Genomic DNA, 22101 nt, shown 5'->3' with positions numbered 1-22101 from the left:
GTCAAAAATAAAAGAGACAAGAAACATAGCAAGCACTCTCAAGTTGGGCGAAAATAGATGCTAACATTGGGACTTCCCATCCAGAAGCAGTAATATTTCTAGTGGATTCAAAGACCTGTTCTCTAATCCATACTATCCTCTCAGTCATGCATGAATTTGCTAAATGTGCAAGGGGTAAGGGTAATAGGAGATCCTAGCTATGAATTACCGTATCAGCTTATGACTATGCCTCTATGCAGCAAAATCTGGGCACCTACGGAAAATATTACAGCAAAGACTACTTTATACACATTGAATGTTCATTAGAACTAATCTTCTTGTTTAGAAGCATTTTCTTTGATGCTCTTGGCCAACCAAATAGCTGTTTCCCTAGGAGAAACTTTTTCAGGTCCAAATGGCTTCAATAAGACACCAAGTTCATCAAATCTATCTTCTTGCAAGAGTCTAGCACTGAACTCAAGTAGTCCCTCCAGGGCTTCGGCCCGTTGTTTATAAGATGACATGTTAAAACGGCGGCGTCTTGTGTCAGATGAGGTTCGGCTAGATGCACCAGCAGTGGCATTTTGATCAGAAGAATCAGTTATATCCTCTCTATCTGCATGCACCATGGGGCCTTCAAACCCCCGCCAAGCATCATTTGAACTCAGTCTATCAAATTTACTGTCAGGAATCTGAATGGTACATTTGTCTTTCATAACTGAATACTCAGCTTGTGGTGAGCCAGAGGAACCTTGCGCGGAGTTTGATGATGTTCGGCGTGTAGGATGGAAAGGATCTTCATATGAGGCTAATGGAAACTCAAGCATCTTGTCAATTCGAGGGGCATTGACAGAAACATCAGGAGACTTGATACAGTCAAGGAAACTGAGACTCGGCCTTCGAGGTATTTCTTGAACTGCTGCCTTGTTTGTCAAAGGCAAGGATGCCCTACGAGTTGTAGAAACAGATCTCTTCACCAAGGTTCGTGAAGCCTGTCAAGCGTAGAGTAGTCAAACAACAGGTATAGGGAACAGATCACCAAGGGAAATGTGGTTAAGCAGGCCAAAATTGCATATTAAGTCATATTACAACTTAAAGCGCACAAGCTTATATCCATGATCTTCAGAACACAGACACAAGAGCAACTACATGTTATCTTCTTCTTTTCTTTTCGTGCGCTTTCCCTGTCTCTCTCTTCTCTTCTACTTTCGCCCAGCTGGGCCTGAATGCAGATGGAGACAAGCATTTTTATCTACCGCTTCAACGCTTTACATAGTCTATGAATCCAAATAGATAAAGGACTAAAATGCTATGCAAGACGAGTAATCCATCACAAATTTAGTGATAAGAAAACACAAAATCATATGATCTTTTGCAATGCTAGCAAGGCAAATCAAAAACTTCTGATTGTTTTCAATATTTTTTGCAAACACATCTTATAATTATCAAGAGGGAAAATGAAAGTTTAACAACAAAACAAAGAGAAATCATACAAGGTCAAACAACCAGAAATTTATTGGTTTTGGTGGTACTACGCTTATCTTAAACGTTGTATTGGTTGCTTAACAAAACGACATATTTACCTAGAGAAAAAAACTAAACTCATATAGCTGCGACCTCGTGTGATAAAATAGTGGGTTTAAAATCTTAATTTGTAGTTGGAATAATAATTTCACTGAGAAAGCATCTCATCTAAGTTTAAATTTGAATAATAAAATGATTTAAATTCTTGAAATTTGAATATTATTACGAATTCACGTCAAAACCATTTGGATATCCTACAATAGAAAGTGTCATACAAATTAGGAAAGCAAGAGTAATACAGAAGATTTGGAGAATCCTTCACAATTATAAACAGCAAGTACTAATAGGTGTAGCACGGGCAAAATTTTCAAGAATGAGATGGGTATAGTTCTAATCAATCGTATGATAAAACTATGGAGTTGCTACTATTCTGTTTTCTACTCGATTTATTTTGACAAAACATATTTTTACAAGGTCAGTATCCCCTTATGCCCATATAAATGCATATCTACTTACGTGCCAGAAAAGACAAAGAAGTTCAGATTTAGCTAACTGTCGAGGTGGATAAAATAAAGATTGAGTCAAGACCAAAGTAACTAAAATTTTGAAAGATATTATACCACTAAGATAATTTTTTTATTTTTTAGGAAAACTAGATGATATTAAAGGAGTTGAAGGACGCATTTTGAAACAAGCTAATCTTGCCATTCTCACCAGAAATGAGCAGGCAAAACGTAAATAATTATACCCTGAAAAGTTCAACGTTTAAAAGGCAGATATCAAGTCCAGTTGTCCATAATCCACAGCTTAAATCTAAAATCATAAACAGAAGCAGTTTTACTGCAGACACAAATTAGAGAATCTTCAATTATCTTTGATTCAAGTAAGGGAAGGGGAAAGAAAAGATGGGAGTGACACATCTTCATGGTGAATGTACACTCTTTAACCTACGTTGTTGGATATTCTGTAATTCCTTTTTGTTAAGTCAACCAAGTAAAGAGAAGTGATCACCGGAATTAACTAGCTAAAGTCTAATGAAACAAATACGACATGTACATAAATAAAGTCACAGTCCCAATACCATCTCATTTTCATACAATGAGTGGAGGAATCGAAAACATGCTGAAAATACGGATTTTCACGTCTTAATTTTAGTTGCCCTCATATTTTACTCCCTTGCCAAATAAGCAAATGCCATTTTAGTTACCCTCATATTTTCTTTTGTCATATCTATGGTTGTGTTTGTTTTTAGCCGAGTCCTAATAAAACATAGGCTAACACAGAATATCTAATTTAATTTGGCAATTTATATTCCTAGTTTGGGTATTCCAACGGGTTAATCAAGATTCAGATGAAAATAGCTTTTTTTATAAGGAGGTTAAAGATACAAATTGAAAATAGCATTATTAGGTCAGATTTTAGGATACCATATTTTTTCACATATAAATTGACACTATTGAAGATTAGTGAGAAACCATTTTCAGAATTGTTGTTATGAAAAACAATCTAGTGAATCTGTTAGTCTTAAAATATTTTTATTCGCACACTTTGATGTACATGAGTTGAACCGCTTGGACGTTGTCTAGAATAAATCCATTTATCTTTTGTAGGATAAAAACAAGTAAAATGAATAACCTTTTACTTGTAGCCTTACCATTTCATTGTTCCTTAGCTCCACTTGTCTTTTTGGGGTAGCTGATTTCGGCACGATCACTTTTGGATTCTTGGTCACAAGCATAGCTTTTGAAGTGACTTTTTTTGTGACAGTTGATCCTCTTTCAGGGCTTCCAACAGACAATTCAGATACTCTGCTTGGAGTTTTTGGATGTCTCCGACTTGAAAAAGTATAGTCATGATCAGAAACACTAGGGTTCAGAGTCCTATCATTTCCACATGACATCCGCTTCTCTCTATTCTTTGGGAAAGGTGTGCTTTCAGACACTGCAAATCTGGTTTTTTTTACATCATTATCAGGCAAAGAAGCAGGTAAACTGTTACGCCTAGGGCCGTTAAGTTTGAGATGAGTATTAATCACATATGGTTGAAGGAGTGGATTTCTAAGAAGTTCTGCTGCCTGTCACATTATAAATATATATATATATATAAAAATTGTCAGTTTGAATATATAATAAAAGTATGTCCATAAGTATTACAAAAGTAAAAATAAAAATAAAAAAGAGCAAAAACAAAAGATAAAGAATTGAATGTTTCTACTATCGGAAGAACCATAATTCAAAAGGAAGCATCTTACATTATGGTGTAAAGCACAGGCATGGAAGGCAGGAGATACAAGAAAGAAATGTAACAAACAATAACATCATATTTTCGGACAACCTATCCCCTGTGAATTCCCATGACAACTTCCTGGACTTTGTCAGTTCACTATCCTTAGTATAATCTCTTTTGTGTCGGAGCTGACAGTCAATTTCTAGTTCTTGATATGCTTTTGTAATTTTGCATCTTCTGGATGACAGTAATCTCATATTTTCTTTTAGGTAAAGATGTTGAGACAGCACTACAGCATTTATAGGCTTCTGTTTATTTATATAAGATAACTCCATCATATACAGATTACTATCCCAAAAAAATTCATTCATGCAGATCGCGTCATATGTATAGTACTCCCTCCGGTTCACAATAAGGGAACAATTTGCTTTTAGCACGCCCATTAAGAAAATACTAAATTCTATACAAAAATACCTACTATGACTAAACTACCCCTAATTAAACATTTAATGTGAGGAGTAAGAAAACTTTTTAGGGATATGTACATAGGGGTTATTTTGTAAAAACAAATTGAATTCTTTCTTGATTACATAACTTGACACTTGTTTTGAACCAAAATGAAAAAGCAAATTGGTCACTTATTGTGAACCGAGGGAGTAAACCACTAGTTCAGATTTGTTAATGAACCTCATAGGAGATCTCAAGGAAATAGCTTAATGTCTTAAGACGTAAATGAACCTATATAAATACAGATAAAGAGAAATTCATACGCTTGGCCTTAGTTCTGGGTTTTTCCGCAGCATGCTTTTGACAAGACCTCGGCTGGAAGGCAAATAAGAAAAGTGAATAAGCAAAGTGGTCAAAATAAAGGATTATCGTGCATGGGTAGAGTTTCTCATAGATAAAGCCAAAAAAGAGTTCAATACATAGTTACTGAGGCACGTAAACATCCCCTCCAAATTATATTGCAACAATATCTTAATTTGGTTCCCATTCTATGGCACACTTTTGCATGAGATTTGCGCTGAAACATGATTATGTAAACTCTGGCATTGGGTAGCTTACTGAGTGTACCATGCTCAAATATGACAACTTTACAACTCACTTTTTTCTTAACTCAATCGCCTTGTCAGATAAGAGCTACGAGATCTTTGGCAAAAGGTGTATCAGTCATTTAACCCATACTGACTTTGACTTCCCTTGGTTGCCAAATACCCTAGAAAGTTTTCTTTCAAACAATTACATGACATATTTGAAATTCGTGTCTGACACAATTTCCGGATTCAGTTTTCCTTACTACTAGAGAGTGCATTGCAAATAGAGGCTTTAAGAAGTGAAGAATAGATTCTTCATGTCGTCATACTGATTCCTAAAACAACCTTGGGTAGTTCATCATAATAATAAAGACCTACTACCTGACCTCCAACTTATGCACTATCTCCTTTCACCACATTTTCCCTTTAGATGGCATCAAGTAGAAATATCGTTTTAGAAATATGTCCTCCACCAAGGGATAAGAAAGGTCGGGGAGGGTAGATGCAGTAAAAATGATTGCTGCTTTTTCATTGGCTTCTTTTTTCAGGTTGCTAAATTTTTCGCCTTTTACACCTCAATTTATTTTACGGAAATCTATTTTGGTTCTGGTGATAGAACTTACGCAGAATCTGATGATAAAGACAAAATTAATTCCCTTCATGCAAGTTAACTTAACATAAGGAGGCATGTCATTTTGTGTATTAGACTGGAAGCTACAATGGACGTAGAGGGAACCAAAAAGCCCTTACTTGTGGTTTAGCGTAATTAAACTGTAAGATCCTTATGTTGGCCTTTCTTTTAAATAAGGAACGCTTATATACTGGACTTGTCTAAAGTAAAACCGAATTTGGACACATCCAGTTAACTTGCAATAATTTTGTTCCCATCTGTTGATTGACTGTTTATAAGTTAAAAATAGATATGTATATCTTAAGATAGTTCTCCAAAAAAAAAAAAGAATCATTTGGGAAAAATAAAAAAGAGAGGGTTTCCTTCAATAGGACTAGAAAATCCACCTTTAGAAATCACAGTCCTAAATAAAAGGGCAGCACTTATACATACAAACATATACATGGTTCCATGACAACAGAAATCTCAATCAAATGAATAACTTACAATGGACCAGAGTATTTTGTGGGAAGAGGTGCCACAATAGACTTGTTTATTTTGTTGATGAGTGCTTGCATATCCTATGCCAACATGCACATGATGACATAAGTTTCAACATCCAGAAATATCCGACAGAAATAGGAAAGTGAATAGTAAAATGCAAAAGCCTTAGAACATATATGGATACACATAAGCAACAGTGATTAGTTTCTCAAAGCACTAGAAGTAACATTACCAAATAACTACATCATAGGTAGAATCATAAAACAAGCATCCATTGATTGAAGTATAATAACCTATAAACAAGGGCCATGATAACCCTATGTACTCATTTAAATCAAGACAGATAATAATAACCTATAAACTCATAAACAGAGGAAATCATTGGCAGCACAATGAATAAAAATCGGATGCCATTGTTCATAAAGAACACTTGATTATTTCTAGTTTCAGTAGAGCCCCAGTGGGAAAATGGAAAATCTCCATGGGCTCATTAGCTAAATCTGGGCAATGTCCATAAACAAAATATATCTTTAGCTAATTTCATATATAACTAGCACTAGTCAATATCTAATTTTTCATACAAGTGTCTTTCTCCCATTACATATCTTAGGGTTCAATCCTTTTTCAAGAATCAAGCTCAGCAGACCCCACTAAACTTCATGTTCTTAGTTTCCATCAAGTGCTACACATTTGAGTCGTTTTTAACATCTCTCCAGAGTCATGATACCAACACCTAGAACATGCACAGCTACGAATTTCATCTAAAGTTCTTGAGAATTATCCACAGCTATTGTTAGTGGTTCAACATGGACATCTGACTAGCCTTGACAGCTACAGTTCTCGTTTCTTTTGCAAAAGAAAAATCTACAACCTGCAATAACTAAAATCTTCACATGATATGGGTTGAGAACCATGAGGTCTCACAAACCCCATCAGTGGCAAAACCACTAGATGATTTCTTCCCATTTGTCCAAGCCTTGGAGGACAGAGTTGTCCGGTACCTATGTTGGTGGGAGGTAGCAGGTACCCGATGGAACTAGTCAAGGTAGCAAACTGGCCTGGACATCAGGGTTATGGAAAAAAATACTTCTAAAAAACATGGGCTGCATTTCAAAATGCTGACAAGCTAATAACTTGAGTAATAAGGTTAGACAGTAACAAGGTTCACAGTAACCTACAAATGCCTTGAATGCAGGCTTAAGCGCAGCCATTTCGTATATGCAGCATCCTGGATGGGAAAAGAATCAGAGAAATGTCAGTACACCTTCACATTAAGTGCCAACTAAGCATGTGAACCAAAAATTGCATCAGGCACCAATGTATGCTGGCATGTAAAATGTGTGCCACTTGATGTATATTTGTATTACCTAGGGACCATATGTCTGACTTGGATCCATAAGGTATGTCTGCAAGAAGCTCAGGGCACATGTAACTGGGGGTTCCAACAATCTGAGAAATTAAGCAAGTATAACTTACTTAAACAATACTCAAAAACATAAAATCTTTTGGATATAACATTACTTACAGAGGAAGCAAGATCATCCGAAGTCAACATCTTGGCAAGTCCAAAATCGCCTGCAGTAGTACTTGTCCCTCAGTAAAATATTAGAATTATAGAACTTTCAAGAAGCTTGAAATGCAAAAGGAGTAAACTAACCTAGACGAATATCTTGCTCTCTTGTTAGAAATATATTTGAACACTGCAAAATATGTTACAAACACAAAGTTTAGAAGAGCAGCAAAGTTAAGAAGTAATAAGAATATGAATCCACCCAGTGAAAAACAATTGCAGCGAACCTTGACATCACGATGAAGGATGTGATTCATGTGCAAGTAGTCAAGAGCCATTAAGAGTTGAACAAGCCACTTGCACAGTTTCTATTAACAGTTCATGACTCGGGTTAGAAGCGAATGACACACAAATGACAGCTTTTTTTCTCAACTTTTGAAAATAACTCTTTAACTATAGTTGAACATTGGAGCAAAAGATTCAAAGAGCAGAAGGTTAACCTCTTCAGGAAAATGGATGCCCTTTGTTTTTTTTATGACCTCTGACCTGCAAAGTTGAAGGAAAATAGAGGTCACTGCAATGAAGCAGGCATGCAGTTATTAGGGCTACTTCCAAGGTCATTAGAGACAAATGGAATCAAACTACATAGTTTAAGTATGAAAAGTCACTCACATGTCACCACCTTCGCAGTAACCTATGACTATGCATACATAGCAACCCTGCAAGAGAAGGCACAAAAAGTAAAATCCTCATTTAAGCTTCGAATTTATCCATTCAATAAACACCCTCAGCAGTCAAGTAGTGCTACGACACATGTAAAGAAAAATCAAGAATGTCCCAACTAGCAAAGGAATGTAAAGAAAAAGAGAGTAAAAGTGTTCGAAAACAAGAGCTTGCCAGAGATCTTAGTAGAAGTACTCCTAGAATAATGTCAACCACATGTATGCTTCTTAATTCTTAAGATATAAAGGGTATAACCTCGTCTAGGAGCAACTTCAGTGTACTTGTCTAACAAACAAATAGCCTGTAAGAGGCCCAACATTGCCTAGTTGCAAACGTAAAGAACTTATGATTCTACTTCAAACTTGTCTACACAGCTTTTATCTAGTCGTATTACCACTCTGCTAATGTAATGTGGGTTTAAATCTAACCACTAATTGTATAACAAGTTAACAACAGCCTACTGGAGAATAAAATCTATTTCCCTTCCAATTACATTGTACCAAAAATTTAAGTGATTCATAGAAAAGATAAAAAGTAAAAAAGAAAAGAAATACAGAGTGACTTATCAAAACAAAAACAAAACCAAAAAAGCGATAGAGTGTTTGTTGAGTGCACTTAAGAAACTTTGTGCACATCCAGGTGGATATCAACAATAACAACAACCCAGTAAAATCCAATAAGTGGGGTCTGGGGAGGGTAGTGTGTACGCAGACCTGCAGACCTTACCCCTACCCCGAGGGAGGAGTCCAGGTGGATAAGTAGGGGATAAAAGCTGCATAGAAAAGTATGCACGTATAGTAGCTGAATTCCTTCCCTAAGATGACCAAGACCTGGCAATTAAATATGCGCTTGAGCTCTTTGACAGTTTTGAATCTGTTATTGCAAATTGACATGCATCATTATCTCCCTTATTCTTTCCAAAATCATAGTGTACTAATAGTATTCCAAATTATGGACAAACAACTTGTGCCCAAACACAATCCAGTAACGTTGCTCTGACATTTCAAAGACATCAAAATTTGTTGCCACATAACAAATTGAGTTCCTGCAAAAATTTCCTTTAAAAAGTTATTATTGGTATAGGGGTTTGCCTATCAAGAAAAAATTGGCTTCTTTACTTATAGAACTTTCAAACAAATTTCACTTTCAGATTTACCTACCCAATACTTCTGCATGCTTTATTTAGGATAAGGGACATGGAAGTGCTTAATCTCATACTCCCAAAAGAAGAAAACACATACATCAAATGTTTTATCAAAATGCCGAAAGTATCAAATAAAGGAATGAAAAGAACATGACTTGAAGATTAAGTACAGCATGCAACCTTCTCCACCCATGAGTCTTTGTACTCCACAATGAATGGATTTTGCATACTCGAAATAAGGGCCATCTACAAAATAAAGGATAAATTAAACAATAGGCCATTTTAAGAAAGCTCAACTACAAAGCATAATATGGTTTAAAATACATATGAAAAAGTACATCAAGTAGCAGTAGAAATATTTGGTGAAAATGATTTAAGTTCTTTACTTTGAAAGGTTAAAAAGAGATGCAGTTGCCTTTTTATTGAAGATCTTATTGTCCCTTCAAACTCCAAAATGTACCTTTTACTAGATACTGAAAGCTTGGAATACCAAAATAGAACACAAAATATCATTTCTGAACCTCTTTCAAGGCAGATGTGTAGAAATTCTAGAATATGGTAGAAACTCAAAGTTTCCTGAATGTTTCCTAGGATACGGAAGGCCCGGAGGTGAGAAGATGTGCTGCTTTAAGCAGAAGACACAAACCTCCTGGTGTGCATTTCGGCGAGTCCTGTCTGTTTGTCGAGCGAGACGAATTTTTTTCAATACATACCTTGAAATAAGAAGGAACATGAAGAATAAATTAATACTTGTCTAACAAACACCAAAAAGCAATTGTTCACAGACATGTATTTTTGATAAGTAGCAATTGCTCACAGAATTGAAGAGCTCATATACACTTCACATAGTAGAAGTGCAATATGTGACTATATGTATGTGGCTAATATAAATAACTATGTTTTCTAGCTCTTACTTCTTCTTTTCAAGCTTATGCCTCACAAGAACTGCAGAGCCAAAAGCCCCTTTGCCAATTTGCTCCAATAATTCATACTGCTCCATTGGACCCGTAACTGATCTTCCCCTTCACAGGTCAAACTTCAAATTGCACCAATCTCGTTGCTAAATAAAAAACAGAATACATACATTAACAAACTACTAAAGGGCTACTAGTTTAGGCAAAAATAAATCAAAATAAAAAATAGAAAGAATCAACAAAATAATCTTTGTTCTACAATGGACAAAAGGCTATTAGGACAGACATAGCTATACATTATTACATATGCAGAACATCCAGAAAAGAGATTTATTTTGAGGTGTTACGCCCCAAAATGGCACTGATCTAGTCCTGTAATTGCCAGAACTTAGAGATCATGTCAAATTGCTGAAAATCTTCAGAATAAGGTTTTAATACCAGAATACAACTGCAATTTTCCATGACATTGCACCAATTTAAGGAAAACAAACGCAATAAAGTGCCCTTTTGTGAAATACGAAAAAATAACTCATTGTTTCCATGACATTGCGACAATTTATAAAACTAATGCAACAAGTTGCATTTTCTTAAAATTTGAAGGGGAGAAAAAATCACGACTGCCTTCTCAGGCATTTGAACAAACATCTCAAGCAACCAGAAAATACCCAAACCCCAGATAGTGTTTAGACAACATTGTGGAAATACTAACAGTAATACATCATACACTCCAAAATATTACTAACAATTACACATTCAAGAAACCAAAGAAGTACAAAAGCCTTGCAGTGACACATCACACATTTTCAATTTGCATTTGAAATGTAGAAATAAATACAACAAACAAGATCAGAGACTGAGAGAAACAGGAAAACCAAAAACAACTCACACATTACTCTTATTAACAGCAAACAAACGTTATAAACCATATTAAACACTCAAAAAGAACAAAAATCAAAAGCAGATTTAAAATGTGTAGCCCAAAAAAGGACCTAAAAAATAGCATAAATTAGAGCTACAAATATGCAAATTGAAGTGCACAGAACTCACACTTTCAGGCATTGAAGTCAGTCAAGTAAGAAATGGGTCATAGTCAAAAACATTGAATAGATTCACTTCAATTTAAGTTGGAAAAAGGGAAAAAGTGAAAAAAGAAAAAGAAAAAGCTGAAAAAGATAAACCAGAAAACGTGAAGCTTTGTGGATCACGAGCTACATTGAAGAATGCATAGGGCAATGAGATGTGAAAACGACGTCGTTTGCAGCTTCAGAAGAGTAGTAATAGAAGAAGTAGATGAGGAAGAAGTGAGTCGTGGTAGTAGTGTTCTTGCTCTTCTTCCATAGTGTTTTTGTTTTTTTCCTCTAGGAGAATAATGGGGAAATTATTTATTTATTATTTATTCATTGAATTGTATAGGAGTATTAATTAAGTTATAATAGAGATATATTATAAAAGTGGAGAGAGAGAGAGGAATGGAGACAAAGGGGAGTGAAGAAGAAGACAAGTATAGAGAGAGAAAAGAGATTAACGTTTAAAGATGGATTAGTTTATTAGTTTGGGGATCTTAATGAAAATGAGTTATGAGAGTAGACGCCCTCTTTGGAGACAACCCCACCGACCCCCCAAAAGCTTGTATTTAATGTACATTTGGTAAAAGCTGAATGCTCGTCATTATTTTGCGTAATCTTTTTTTGACAAATTTAGCAATCAAATTAGTTTTAGAAACTTGCATGCTAATAAGTAAAGATACAATATAGTAGCATATATTTCTTAAATATTAATTAAGTATGATATATTAATGTGGCAATCCACTATCAACACCTCTGCTACGAACAAATTCTATCATTATTATTACTATCACAAGTCGCCTCTAACACTTATAGTTGCATAAGTATCACTTGCATTTGTTATTGCACAATCATTATTATCGATCACCAGTGGTGGAGTTACAGTCAATTATCAGTGATAGAGTTACAGCCAAGGAAAAGGATTCAGTTGAATCCTACTACGCAAAATAAGATTGAACATTTGTTTTCATATTCATAAACTTTTGAATCTCCTTAATACAAGAGAAGTATCAATGTAGTAGCAAAGGTTTATTTTAGGTCACACATTTGAATTTTATAATTCGCTTATTAAAATTTTAGTTCTACACTACATCATGTCCACCAACCACAACCACCACCGATCCACCTCAAAACCATCAAGTCAGAGGCGGATCTATGTGTAAGAGGTGGGGTGGTACGCCACCCGCAAGCTTTGACCGAGAGCATATATATATATATAGAGAGAAAAAATGGACAAATAATTCTTAGTGGCATTCTCATTAACAAATTGACCAAAGGTGCCACTGGCAGTGTGCTATCATTCCACCTTAGAGGCGCCAGTTTGAATCTGCCTAGCACACATTTCGTAGAAGTTTTGTTAGGTGCATTTATTAAAAATCTTTTTCATTCAAAAATCTATTACTGTTGCGCTTTCTCACCTCCTCCGTGATTTATCCTCCATGATTTATCAATAGACAATAAAAAAATTAAATTATTTTCTCCAGAAGCACAATTCCAATAAATCTATTTGCAGACACCAAAAAATATATAGAAATCCTTGAATAGGTTACTGTTTTAATCAAGGATGAAAGTTTATTTTATTGTTAGATTGCTCTAAAAGTAGGATAATTGTATATAATACTCAGTGAGTTAATTTTCATAAAAATAGTAAATTGAAAAATGTCCGTAAACTTGCTTCGATTTTAATGTTTAGAATGGTTATTCGTATAAAATTTTTGCCTTAAGTATCTAAATATAAATTGATAACGAGCCTTTTTTCTTATACAAAATGCATAATTCAGTTGAATTTTATGCTTCTTTTCCAAGTTATCATAATAATTACGTAATATTTTTGCTCGATAGATTTGTTTATATTAATTCAAAGACGAATAACCCGAACCGAAATCCAAATAGACCAAATTGATTAACTTTATATCCTATTTAGATAATATAAATTGTAGTATATCTACTTTCAAAATTTTGTGGCAGCCGAAGCTTCTAAATCCTGGATCCGCCTCTGCATGAAGCTGACCGCCACCACCTTGTGTTGCCACATTCATTTGTTTTTACAGCATGCTGCATGAACTAATATTATTAATAAAAACTTTAAGCGATATTTACGTAACAAGTTTTCGATTGAATCTAGTTCATGTAATACGTTGTTTTCTTTGAAATTTTATGAAAGACAGTCAACTAATAAAGCGGGGACCACTCGTTTCCAATTCAAAGTAAACTGGGTGTGAGTATTGGGTGGGCCATAATTATTTGGAGCGTTTGTCGGGTATAGAACAGAACACATAAACGTGGGCCAGACCCCCACTTTCTTTGGTCAATCATAAGGCTATATCCGTGAATGCTAGTTCACCTTTCAGTCACAGGTTTTCTGATTTGACCAAAAAATTTCTTCTTTGAGATTTGATTCCAATGGTTGGTCTAATTATAATATAATTCCAAATTAAACGATCTTCCTCTAAAATCTAGACTAGATGAAGTGCATCAAGCGGGAGCTTTTGCGAACATGATCAAATGTGAGCAAGTTTGGCCAAGCTCTTGGGAGGCGAAAACTATTTATTTTTGGTATAAAAAAAGTGATAGCTTTTGAAAAATTTAAGGTAGTTGGCCAAAATAAAAATATTTTAGACAATATATTGTAATTTTATTTTACTTATTAAATTATTAATTTTGTCAACCGAAATTAGTCTTCAGTTAATATATGCGAAACTCATCTTTGCAAACTAATGAACACACATTGGTTAAAATTTTGAATGATCCGGCCATATATATATCTCATGTAGCATTTTGCTAGATTATACACTATTTGAACAAATAAGAAAAGATGTTAGTGTCATACCTCCTTTTTTCGAGGATTATGAAATTTTTTCAATTAAAGTGAAATTATTCGAAATGAGATTATTTATTTAATTAGAGTCGCCACTTGAGATATTATTATGGTGTCCCAAGTCACCGGTTTGTTTTAAAATCACAAATCGAGGAAATTGACTCTGTTTTAAAGTCCGCGAAACACAGAAGACCGTGTAAGAAATTCTGTTAATTCGAGACAAGGTGTTAGGCATTCCCGGATTCCGTGGTTCTAGCTTGGTCGTTTTAGTCATACCTGGCTTGATTAATTATTTTAATTACGCATTTTTAGAACATACGTGTATTTTACCTTTTACCGCTTTATATTATGGCGTTTATGGATTTATCTTTGAAACGGATCACATGTGTGTGAATTCGTTTTGTTTACTATGTTAAAATCATGTCACGCGTACGTGTACACAATTAATAACACTTTACTAATCGTTAAAATTGTTTCGCCCAAAATTGCGTGAACGCATACCTTACTTTTAATTTTGAAAATCCTAATTATGTCACGCGAACGTATACATAATCATGATGATTTAATTAAGAGTGGGCCTAAAGCAAACTAGCGATATGTAAGCTATTCTCCTAAGCTACTTTGAGATTAATGTAAGATCATGAATTCTGGAAATATTTGTTGTGGAAAAAAGGTATAAATTAGTTATGGAAAGATAGACTAGCTTATTCATTATGGGTCGAGTGTTCTAATTTTGGCCCAATTAATACAACTAATGGTTTGTACCCTTAAACGAATATCTAAAGCCCAACTATTTACAAAAATCAGATGTTGGCCTATCAATTATTAACCATCTGGGAACCAAAAGCTTCTTACAATTCCAAATTACTATCATGACCCAATTGTCCGACATATTAATAACATAGTCATGACCCATATGCCACTGAAACAGAAGCGCCCAATAAGGCTCATATCTCAATTCTATCCTAAAGATTGTTAAGCTTATCTTAATTTTTCAGCACATTGTGTAAAAGACTTGGAATCAAATTCAATGAATTCAGAAACTAAGAGATAAAGAAACATTGTATTAACTCATTTCAATCGAACAGACAATACAAAAAGTAATCATTCATGGAAAGCAACCATAAATATGACTTGAAACTATAATGAGAATAGAGATGGACATTAGGAAGAATCTGCCTTTTGAGCTTTTACAGTAGGTGAATCCAAAAGCAAAAAAGAACCCAGTACGAGACCTCAATGAAGTAGAGCCTCGTCAAACGACACTCGAACCTCGACAGCAAGGCGGCTTCGAACCCTAACTCGACGGTGTTAACCCAGCTCTATCACGGGTGATTTTATGGTGCTTTATGGTGGTGTTACAACTGGTTTTTGTGAGTGTTTATAGGTGGTTTAAGGCTATTTTTGGAGCTTTTTATGGCTGTTTTTCAGCACTATTTTGGCTGCGTTTCTGGCTAGGAGTTGGACTACTTTTAGGTTGTTTCGAGACGGTTTCAAGGTTGATTTAGGGATAGTTTACTACTCGTTTTTGGAGCTGAAATGGGTGGCTTTAGAGGTCGTTTTGTGACTATTCTGTAACACTACAAATTTTTTGCATTCCTCATTGAGCATTTTTATAACAAGAAAATATTTTACTTTGCACTTCCTAAATGTGAAATGGTCAATATATGAAAATTTCTTACTTTAGATTGTGTTAATATTGGCAATAAAGTTCCATGGTATTGCTATATGTAACACTTAATATTATTTTGACGAGTTATTATTAAATACAGTGTATAATTAAGTTTTTGGGTTTCCAACCTTTTGTATTTATCTAAGAATATTTAGTAGTTGGGGTACCATTTTATTTCATATTTATCCATAAACTCCCCATCTTCTATTCTTCAACAAAAGAAGAATATCTCTCTCTCTCTCTCTCATCTCTCTCTCTCTCCTTCTCTCCTTCTTAGCATCTGAACATGAATCAACCATAGATTTCTACTAAATCAACAAGCAAATTTCGTTTTTGGTGAAGATCAAGTTGCTCTTCTATTTTGTGGTAAGTTTCTAAACTCGTTTTTACACTAGACATCTATTAGTATTTTTTACATATCTTTTTGTACAGAGCTCCAATTTAAGTGATCCAGGACTTTCTAGAAAGGTATTTCATAAATCTATAACTCTTATGAAGGAACAAAAATCTAATTTTGTTGGTATTTATCTAAAAAGGATCAGAAAGTACAGAACAGGTGCGCCCAGATTTCCAGTTTTAGAAATACTCCATATACTACTGTTAGTAATTTTAGTATAACTTTCTGTACAAAATTGATATGGGAGTAGTTCAAGATGTTCTGAAACTCTAAGACATAGATCTACAACTTTTATGAAGACTATACAGTCTAGTTTGTCCGTATAGATCTTCAAAATTGAGTCATAACACGAAATAGTGATACTGTCCAGAATTTCTGTTTCAAACATTTTTGGGTAATTTTCACCAATATCATGTTTAGTTTGACATGTTAAATCACTGAACTTATTTAGATATTTGATTGTGTATTAAGGTATATAAACCCTTGAAAAATCAAAGGGGAAGTGTTTGAGGAAGTGGACAGATTTGGTTTGTTTACGGCCTAGACGATTCGAACGTCCCCAAGTTATGATTGAACTGTTTTGTGGTAAAACACCAAGGTTTGTGTATAAACTTGTACTCTTTTTGCTTGTTGCAATATTTTGAAATAACCTGATATTTTATTTTTCTTATCTTTAATTTATATTGTTATATTTGTATTATATCAAGTATTGTAAGATATTTGTTAAATCGCCCATTCGTACGAATTATTTGATCATTTTGCATTCTTGTTGGGACTTTGTCCTTCTTGTGGCAGTGAATTTGTCGCTCATCTTGGCATGCCTCTTAATTCGGATCTTTTGCCATCTTGACTTTGGATTTGTAGTTCGTCTTGAATTATGGAATTTGTCCGTGTTAAGTACGAACTAGAAAGCCATTTTTACTATGGTTCTTGATTCTCTTGTCTATTGGGTTTTGACCCTACTTGATTTGGGGCTTCGGTCTATCTTGATATCTGATTATGCTTAGTGTGATGGCATGACGTACATATTGGGCGAAAAATGAATATTTGGTATACTCTGTTAGATTGATTGTATACACTTTCTCGACTCTTGAACATTGTTATTGATATATGGAAACACTTCAAAGTTTGATATTGATATGTTTGATATATTTGTTCACTTGTTTTAAATTATGTTAAATTGAGCTAACTATGACTGAAAAGGGGAATTGGAGAATTTAATGACTACAAGCCTAAAGTTTATACACCACTAAGCTTTATGCTTAACGATAGTTGTTTCCTATCGTAGGTAATGTTCGGGATGAAATCTGAAGATGGCCATGATGAAGTAGTCTATTTAGGAGAACTTACGAAGATCACATTTGCATATGCACCTTGATTTTGCATAGTATTTGCATATGCACCTTGGTTTTGCATAGTTTTGGGACATGTATATGATATATATATGTCATATTTATGTATGTTATTTGGAGGCTTGTTGGATTTTAAGACCAAAATCTTGTAACTTTAATTTGGTAACTTGTTTTGCTGTTTTAGTGTGTGCTAATAACTCAAGTCTTGTAATATCCTATGCAGGAAGAGTCCAAATTATTAGGAGTGTGTTACTGTCCATCCAAGTGTATTGGTCCCAGATATTCTTACTTCCAAAGAAACTAATCCATCTGATTGAAAGTATATGTAGAAGATTCTTATGGACAGGCAGTGTTGAGGCTACAAGGAAAGCACCTATAGCATAGGACAGATTATGCTGGCCTAAAACAGCTGGTGGTTTGAAATTGATGGATATAGGCTTATGGAATAAAGCTGCCATATGCAAGCTATTGTGGAACCTAGGCAAGAAGAAGGACAAAATGTGGGTGCAATGGGTCCATGTATACTATAAGAAATATAGTCCAGGGTGGGGAGATGAGCCCAAGAAAGCATCTTGGGTGGTTTAGAAGATTTTCAAAGCCAATAAATACTTTGAAAAAGTTGGATATACAGAGGAAGATGTACTTAAACTAAACATTCCCAATTAAAAGCATGTACCTGAAGCAAAGAGGACACTTTAGCAAAGTTTCATGGAGAAGACTTATTTGTAACAACAATGGACTACCTAAGTGGATATTCATCATGTTCCTAGCTGCTCACAGGAGACTCCAAACAAGAGACAGGCTGAGAAGATGGGGCTGTGTAGAAGATGATACTTGCCTACTATGCAACACAGAAGTACAGACTACTGATCATCTCTTCTTTACATGCTCATTTTGTGCACAAATATGGACTGCTATGCTGGAATGGATGAGGATCTATAGACAAGTGATGACATGGGAGCATGAACTCAAATGGGTTGAGCAACGCTGTCGTGGAAGAAGTGCAAATGCTGAAATATATAAGATGATGCTAGCTGGGAGCATATACTATATATGGCAGGAGAGGAATGCAAGAGTTTTTCAGGCAACACAAAGAAATGCAGAAATAATTACTCGACTCCTAGTTCAGGATCTACACTGTAGAGGAAATGTGAAGCAGCGACTGAAAGGAAGATTACTAGAATTGAATTACTATCCTAATGTCCATTGAATTGTATAGAAAGTCTATGAGGTATAGAGATACAGAAAAAATAGCTTAGTCTGGGACTCATGTCCAGAACAAGCTATAGAAAGAAGATGTGTGTAAAATATTACTTGGTAATAAAAATGTTTAGTTACCAAAAAAATAAATAACTCAAGTCTTGTAATATGCTGAATTTACACTTTGTCTTGTAAATATGTACATAGGAGAAAACTAGTTTCCTTTTTATATACCCGAAGTTTGAAATTTATGTACAATACAAACTTGCAGTGATGTTGAATGAAAGTATAAATTTGTTAGGAAGTTGCTTTAATCTCTTGATTATTCAAGAAGGGTTATATCACCTTATGTTAATATTTTGACATTGTATTTCATTTAAAATAAAATTATGGTGTATTTTCAAAAAAAAAAATATTGCACTTTGAACCTTTTCGCATGGGCCTATTTCCGCTACTAAATTATTCTGAATATTTCTAACTAATATTTTTTAATGTTTTATAATCAGTGAGTTAGATTTGTTTCCTAAGTAGCACCCTCCCAAAGGGGTTGCTACAAGTTTTGGTATCAGAGCCACGGTTTGTGATTCTAGGACTTGTTTTGTTGTGATAGTACTTAGTATTTGTTGTTATTTCCTTTCTTGAAAATGACTTGGAGTTTATAAATTTTTGCATACTTGTAAAATGTAATTTATTGTATTTTGTGTGCATCTGCATCATGTACATGTCCCTAATGCAGTGTGATCTTATCTTTTATAGGAATTTTAATATGGCCTCTTCTTCAAATAGAGCTATTGAATCCGTTGATGAAAGTCGGTCCCAGTATAATGTCATACCTCACCTTCAGGGAGGAAATGAGGAACCCTTGCCTGACCTAAATTATCCTCGTGTTAGTGAAAATGAAGTGGGCAGTAATCCAAGAGCAATGAGTCATAATACTCCATTTATGACTCATCCCATCCAACAGATACTGAGTTCTTTCGTCACTTGGCTGGGACAATGTCAGAACCTAGTGAAATGAATTTTGAAAAGATGAGAAAAATGGGCGGAGTTGAATTTGAAGGCACTACAGATCCCACGGTAGCTGAACAATGGCTCGAGTGCATGGATAGGGTCTTTGAACAACTGGAGTGTACTAGTGTTGCCAAATTTAAGTATGTTATCTCTCTTTTACAGAAAGATGCCTATGATTGGTGGGTAAGTGTGCCAAATGCAAAAGCAAAACCTCCGATGTTGATCTGGGATGACTTTGTGAAATTATTTCGTGCAAAATATGTTCCCCCTATCTATTGTGATGCTAAGAAGAAAGAGTTTTTGAATTTAAGACAAGGGAGTATGTCTATTGCAGAGTAACAACAAAACTTTCTCAGGCTTTCTCGCTATGCTGGAGGTATTATTGATGGTGAAAGAGACAAGTGCAGAAGATTTGAAGAAGGTTTGAATGTTTACATTCAAAAATCAGTGGCAATATTACAACTTGAGGATTTTTCCAAGTTGATTTCAGCTGCACTTACTTGGGAAAGAATTAATAAGGAAGAAGCTAGTATGAGAGAAAACAGGTTTAAGAAGGGTAATTCAGATTATGGCGGTCCATCCAAGAAGGGAAAGTTTGACTATTCTAAGACTGAAAGTACACATAAATCATTACATCATAAGAAAAATAAGTCAAATATTTCTACTGCCAGTACTCCAAGTTATGGCCAAGGCAAAACTCATACACCTACTTGTGCACAGTGCGGAAAGAATCATTATGGTGCATGTAGACAGGCTTCTGCTGCTTGTTTTAATTGTGGAAGTATGGATCATAAAGTGAAGGATTGTCCTAATCTTAATCCTCTTTCTTATACACATACAGAAGGATCAGTTCAAAAGCCTGTCACTACTCATTCTCAAGCTAATAGCAGTGTTAGACCTCGAAATATGCAAGCAGCGGGTCGAGTGGAGCTAATTAGGCTAGTGGGTCAAGAGCTACTGCACGAGTTTATGCTATAAGACAGAAGAATGACCAGGATGGCCCAAACGTGGTTGCTGGTAAATTTCACTTATTTGGCATATCTGTTGTTACACTATTTGATCCTGGATCTTCGCACTCTTATGTTTGCTCATCACTTGCATTTCCTGATACGATTAAATCGGTGAGACTTGACTTTGATGTGCTGGTCATGAGTCCATTAGGTCATCAGGCTATTGTTAACAGGATTTACCGAGATTGTCCATTCATGATTCAAAATCTGGTCTTCCCTGCAGATTTGCTTGAAATGCCCTTCCAAGACTATGATGTTATTGTTGGCATGGACTGGCTCCATAGGCACCATGCATTTGTTGATTTTAGGTTGAAGCAAGTGATATTTAGAACTCCTGCATATTCAAACATGGTAGTTCAATGAGAAATATCATTGACATCTAATATTATTTCTGCGGTCTTGGCAAGGAAGATGATTTGTCAAGGTTGTGATGCCTATCTTGCTCATATAGTCAATACACGATTGGGGAGTCCAAGTCTTAAGGACATACCAACTGTGTGCGACTTTCCTGATGTATTTCCTCATGATCTTCCTGGGTTGCCTCCAGAAAGGAAGATTGAATTTCCTATAGATCTTGTCCCTGGAACTACTCCTATTTCTATAGCTCCTTATAGAATGGCTCCAGCTAAATTAAGAGAGTTGAAGGCTCAATTGCAAGAACTTCTTGAGAAAGGTTTTATCCTTCCCAGTATTTCACCTTGGGGAGCTCCTGTTTTATTTGTGAAAAATAAAGATGGCACTCTTAGGCTTTGCATTGATTACTGATAGCTGAACAAGGTAACAATCAAGAACAAATACCCACTGCCTAGAATCGATGACTTGTTTGACCAACTAAAAGGTGCCAGCTTATTCTCAAAAATTGATTTGAGGTCTAGATATTATCAGTTGCGCGTGAGGGAGCAAGATGTTCCTAAAACTGCTTTTAGGACCAGGTATGGCCATTATGATTTTTTGGTAATGCCATTTGGTTTGACAAGTGCTCCTGCTGCATTTATGGATCTGATGAACCGTGTATTCAAGCCTTATCTCGATCAATTTGTGGTGGTGTTTATTGATGATATTTTAGTCTATTCCAAGAATAGAGAAGATCATGATAAGCATATCCGAATTGTCATGCAAATTCTGAAAGAGAGACAACTCTACGCGAAACTTTCCAAATGTGAATTTTGGCTGAATGAAGTGGCTTTTTTGGGGCAAATTGTATCAGCTGAAGGTGTGAGGTTGATCATAGTAAGATTCAAGCTATTGTTGATTGGAAACTCCCTAAAACTCCAACCGAGATAAGAAGTTTCTTGGGTTTAGCAGGATACTGCAGGAGGTTTGTGAAGGGCTTCTCTAATATAGCTTCTCCTTTGACCAAACTTTTAGGGAAAGACGCCAAATTTGTGTGGGATGACAAATGTCAAGAG

At 35.2% G+C, this 22101-nt stretch overlaps 3 protein-coding genes and 1 long non-coding RNA gene across 12 annotated transcripts; 3 read left to right on the top strand and 1 right to left on the bottom strand.

Annotated features, from left to right (window-relative positions):
• Nucleotides 1-38: 38 nt before the first annotated feature.
• LOC107781863 (serine/threonine-protein kinase Nek2-like) lies at nt 39-11567 on the bottom strand. 9 transcript variants are annotated; one of them, XM_016602663.2, is made up of 15 exons: nt 11347-11567; nt 10169-10314; nt 9901-9967; nt 9435-9500; nt 8060-8106; nt 7888-7933; nt 7675-7755; nt 7535-7577; nt 7403-7452; nt 7245-7326; nt 7056-7105; nt 5881-5954; nt 4500-4551; nt 3158-3577; nt 39-971 (listed from the first exon to the last, which is right to left on the bottom strand). In XM_016602663.2, the coding sequence occupies exons 2-15, from the start codon at nt 10252-10254 to the stop codon at nt 309-311; spliced, it is 1827 nt and encodes a 608-aa protein (XP_016458149.2). In that variant the 5' UTR covers nt 10255-10314; nt 11347-11567; the 3' UTR covers nt 39-308.
• A 3387-nt stretch (nt 11568-14954) lies between these two features.
• On the top strand, nt 14955-17522 carry LOC107781872 (uncharacterized). The gene is made up of 3 exons (XR_001647096.2): nt 14955-16088; nt 16591-16717; nt 17408-17522. It is a non-coding gene; the product is annotated as an uncharacterized LOC107781872 (long non-coding RNA).
• Nucleotides 17523-18141: 619 nt separating this feature from the next.
• LOC107781869 (uncharacterized) lies at nt 18142-18681 on the top strand. The gene has a single exon (XM_016602680.1). The coding sequence runs from the start codon at nt 18142-18144 to the stop codon at nt 18679-18681; it is 540 nt and encodes a 179-aa protein (XP_016458166.1).
• A 756-nt stretch (nt 18682-19437) lies between these two features.
• On the top strand, nt 19438-21055 carry LOC142162322 (uncharacterized). Its single transcript, XM_075218664.1, has 4 exons — nt 19438-19579; nt 19636-19861; nt 20039-20573; nt 20666-21055. The coding sequence occupies exons 1-4, from the start codon at nt 19438-19440 to the stop codon at nt 21053-21055; spliced, it is 1293 nt and encodes a 430-aa protein (XP_075074765.1).
• The last annotated feature ends 1046 nt before the right edge of the window (nt 21056-22101 follow it).

Source organism: Nicotiana tabacum, chromosome 7 (genome assembly GCF_000715075.1).
Source record: "Nicotiana tabacum cultivar K326 chromosome 7, ASM71507v2, whole genome shotgun sequence".
Taxonomy (NCBI): domain Eukaryota; kingdom Viridiplantae; phylum Streptophyta; class Magnoliopsida; order Solanales; family Solanaceae; genus Nicotiana; species Nicotiana tabacum.
Note: the sequence above shows the minus strand (reverse complement) of the source record. Positions and strands in the feature narration are given on the sequence as shown.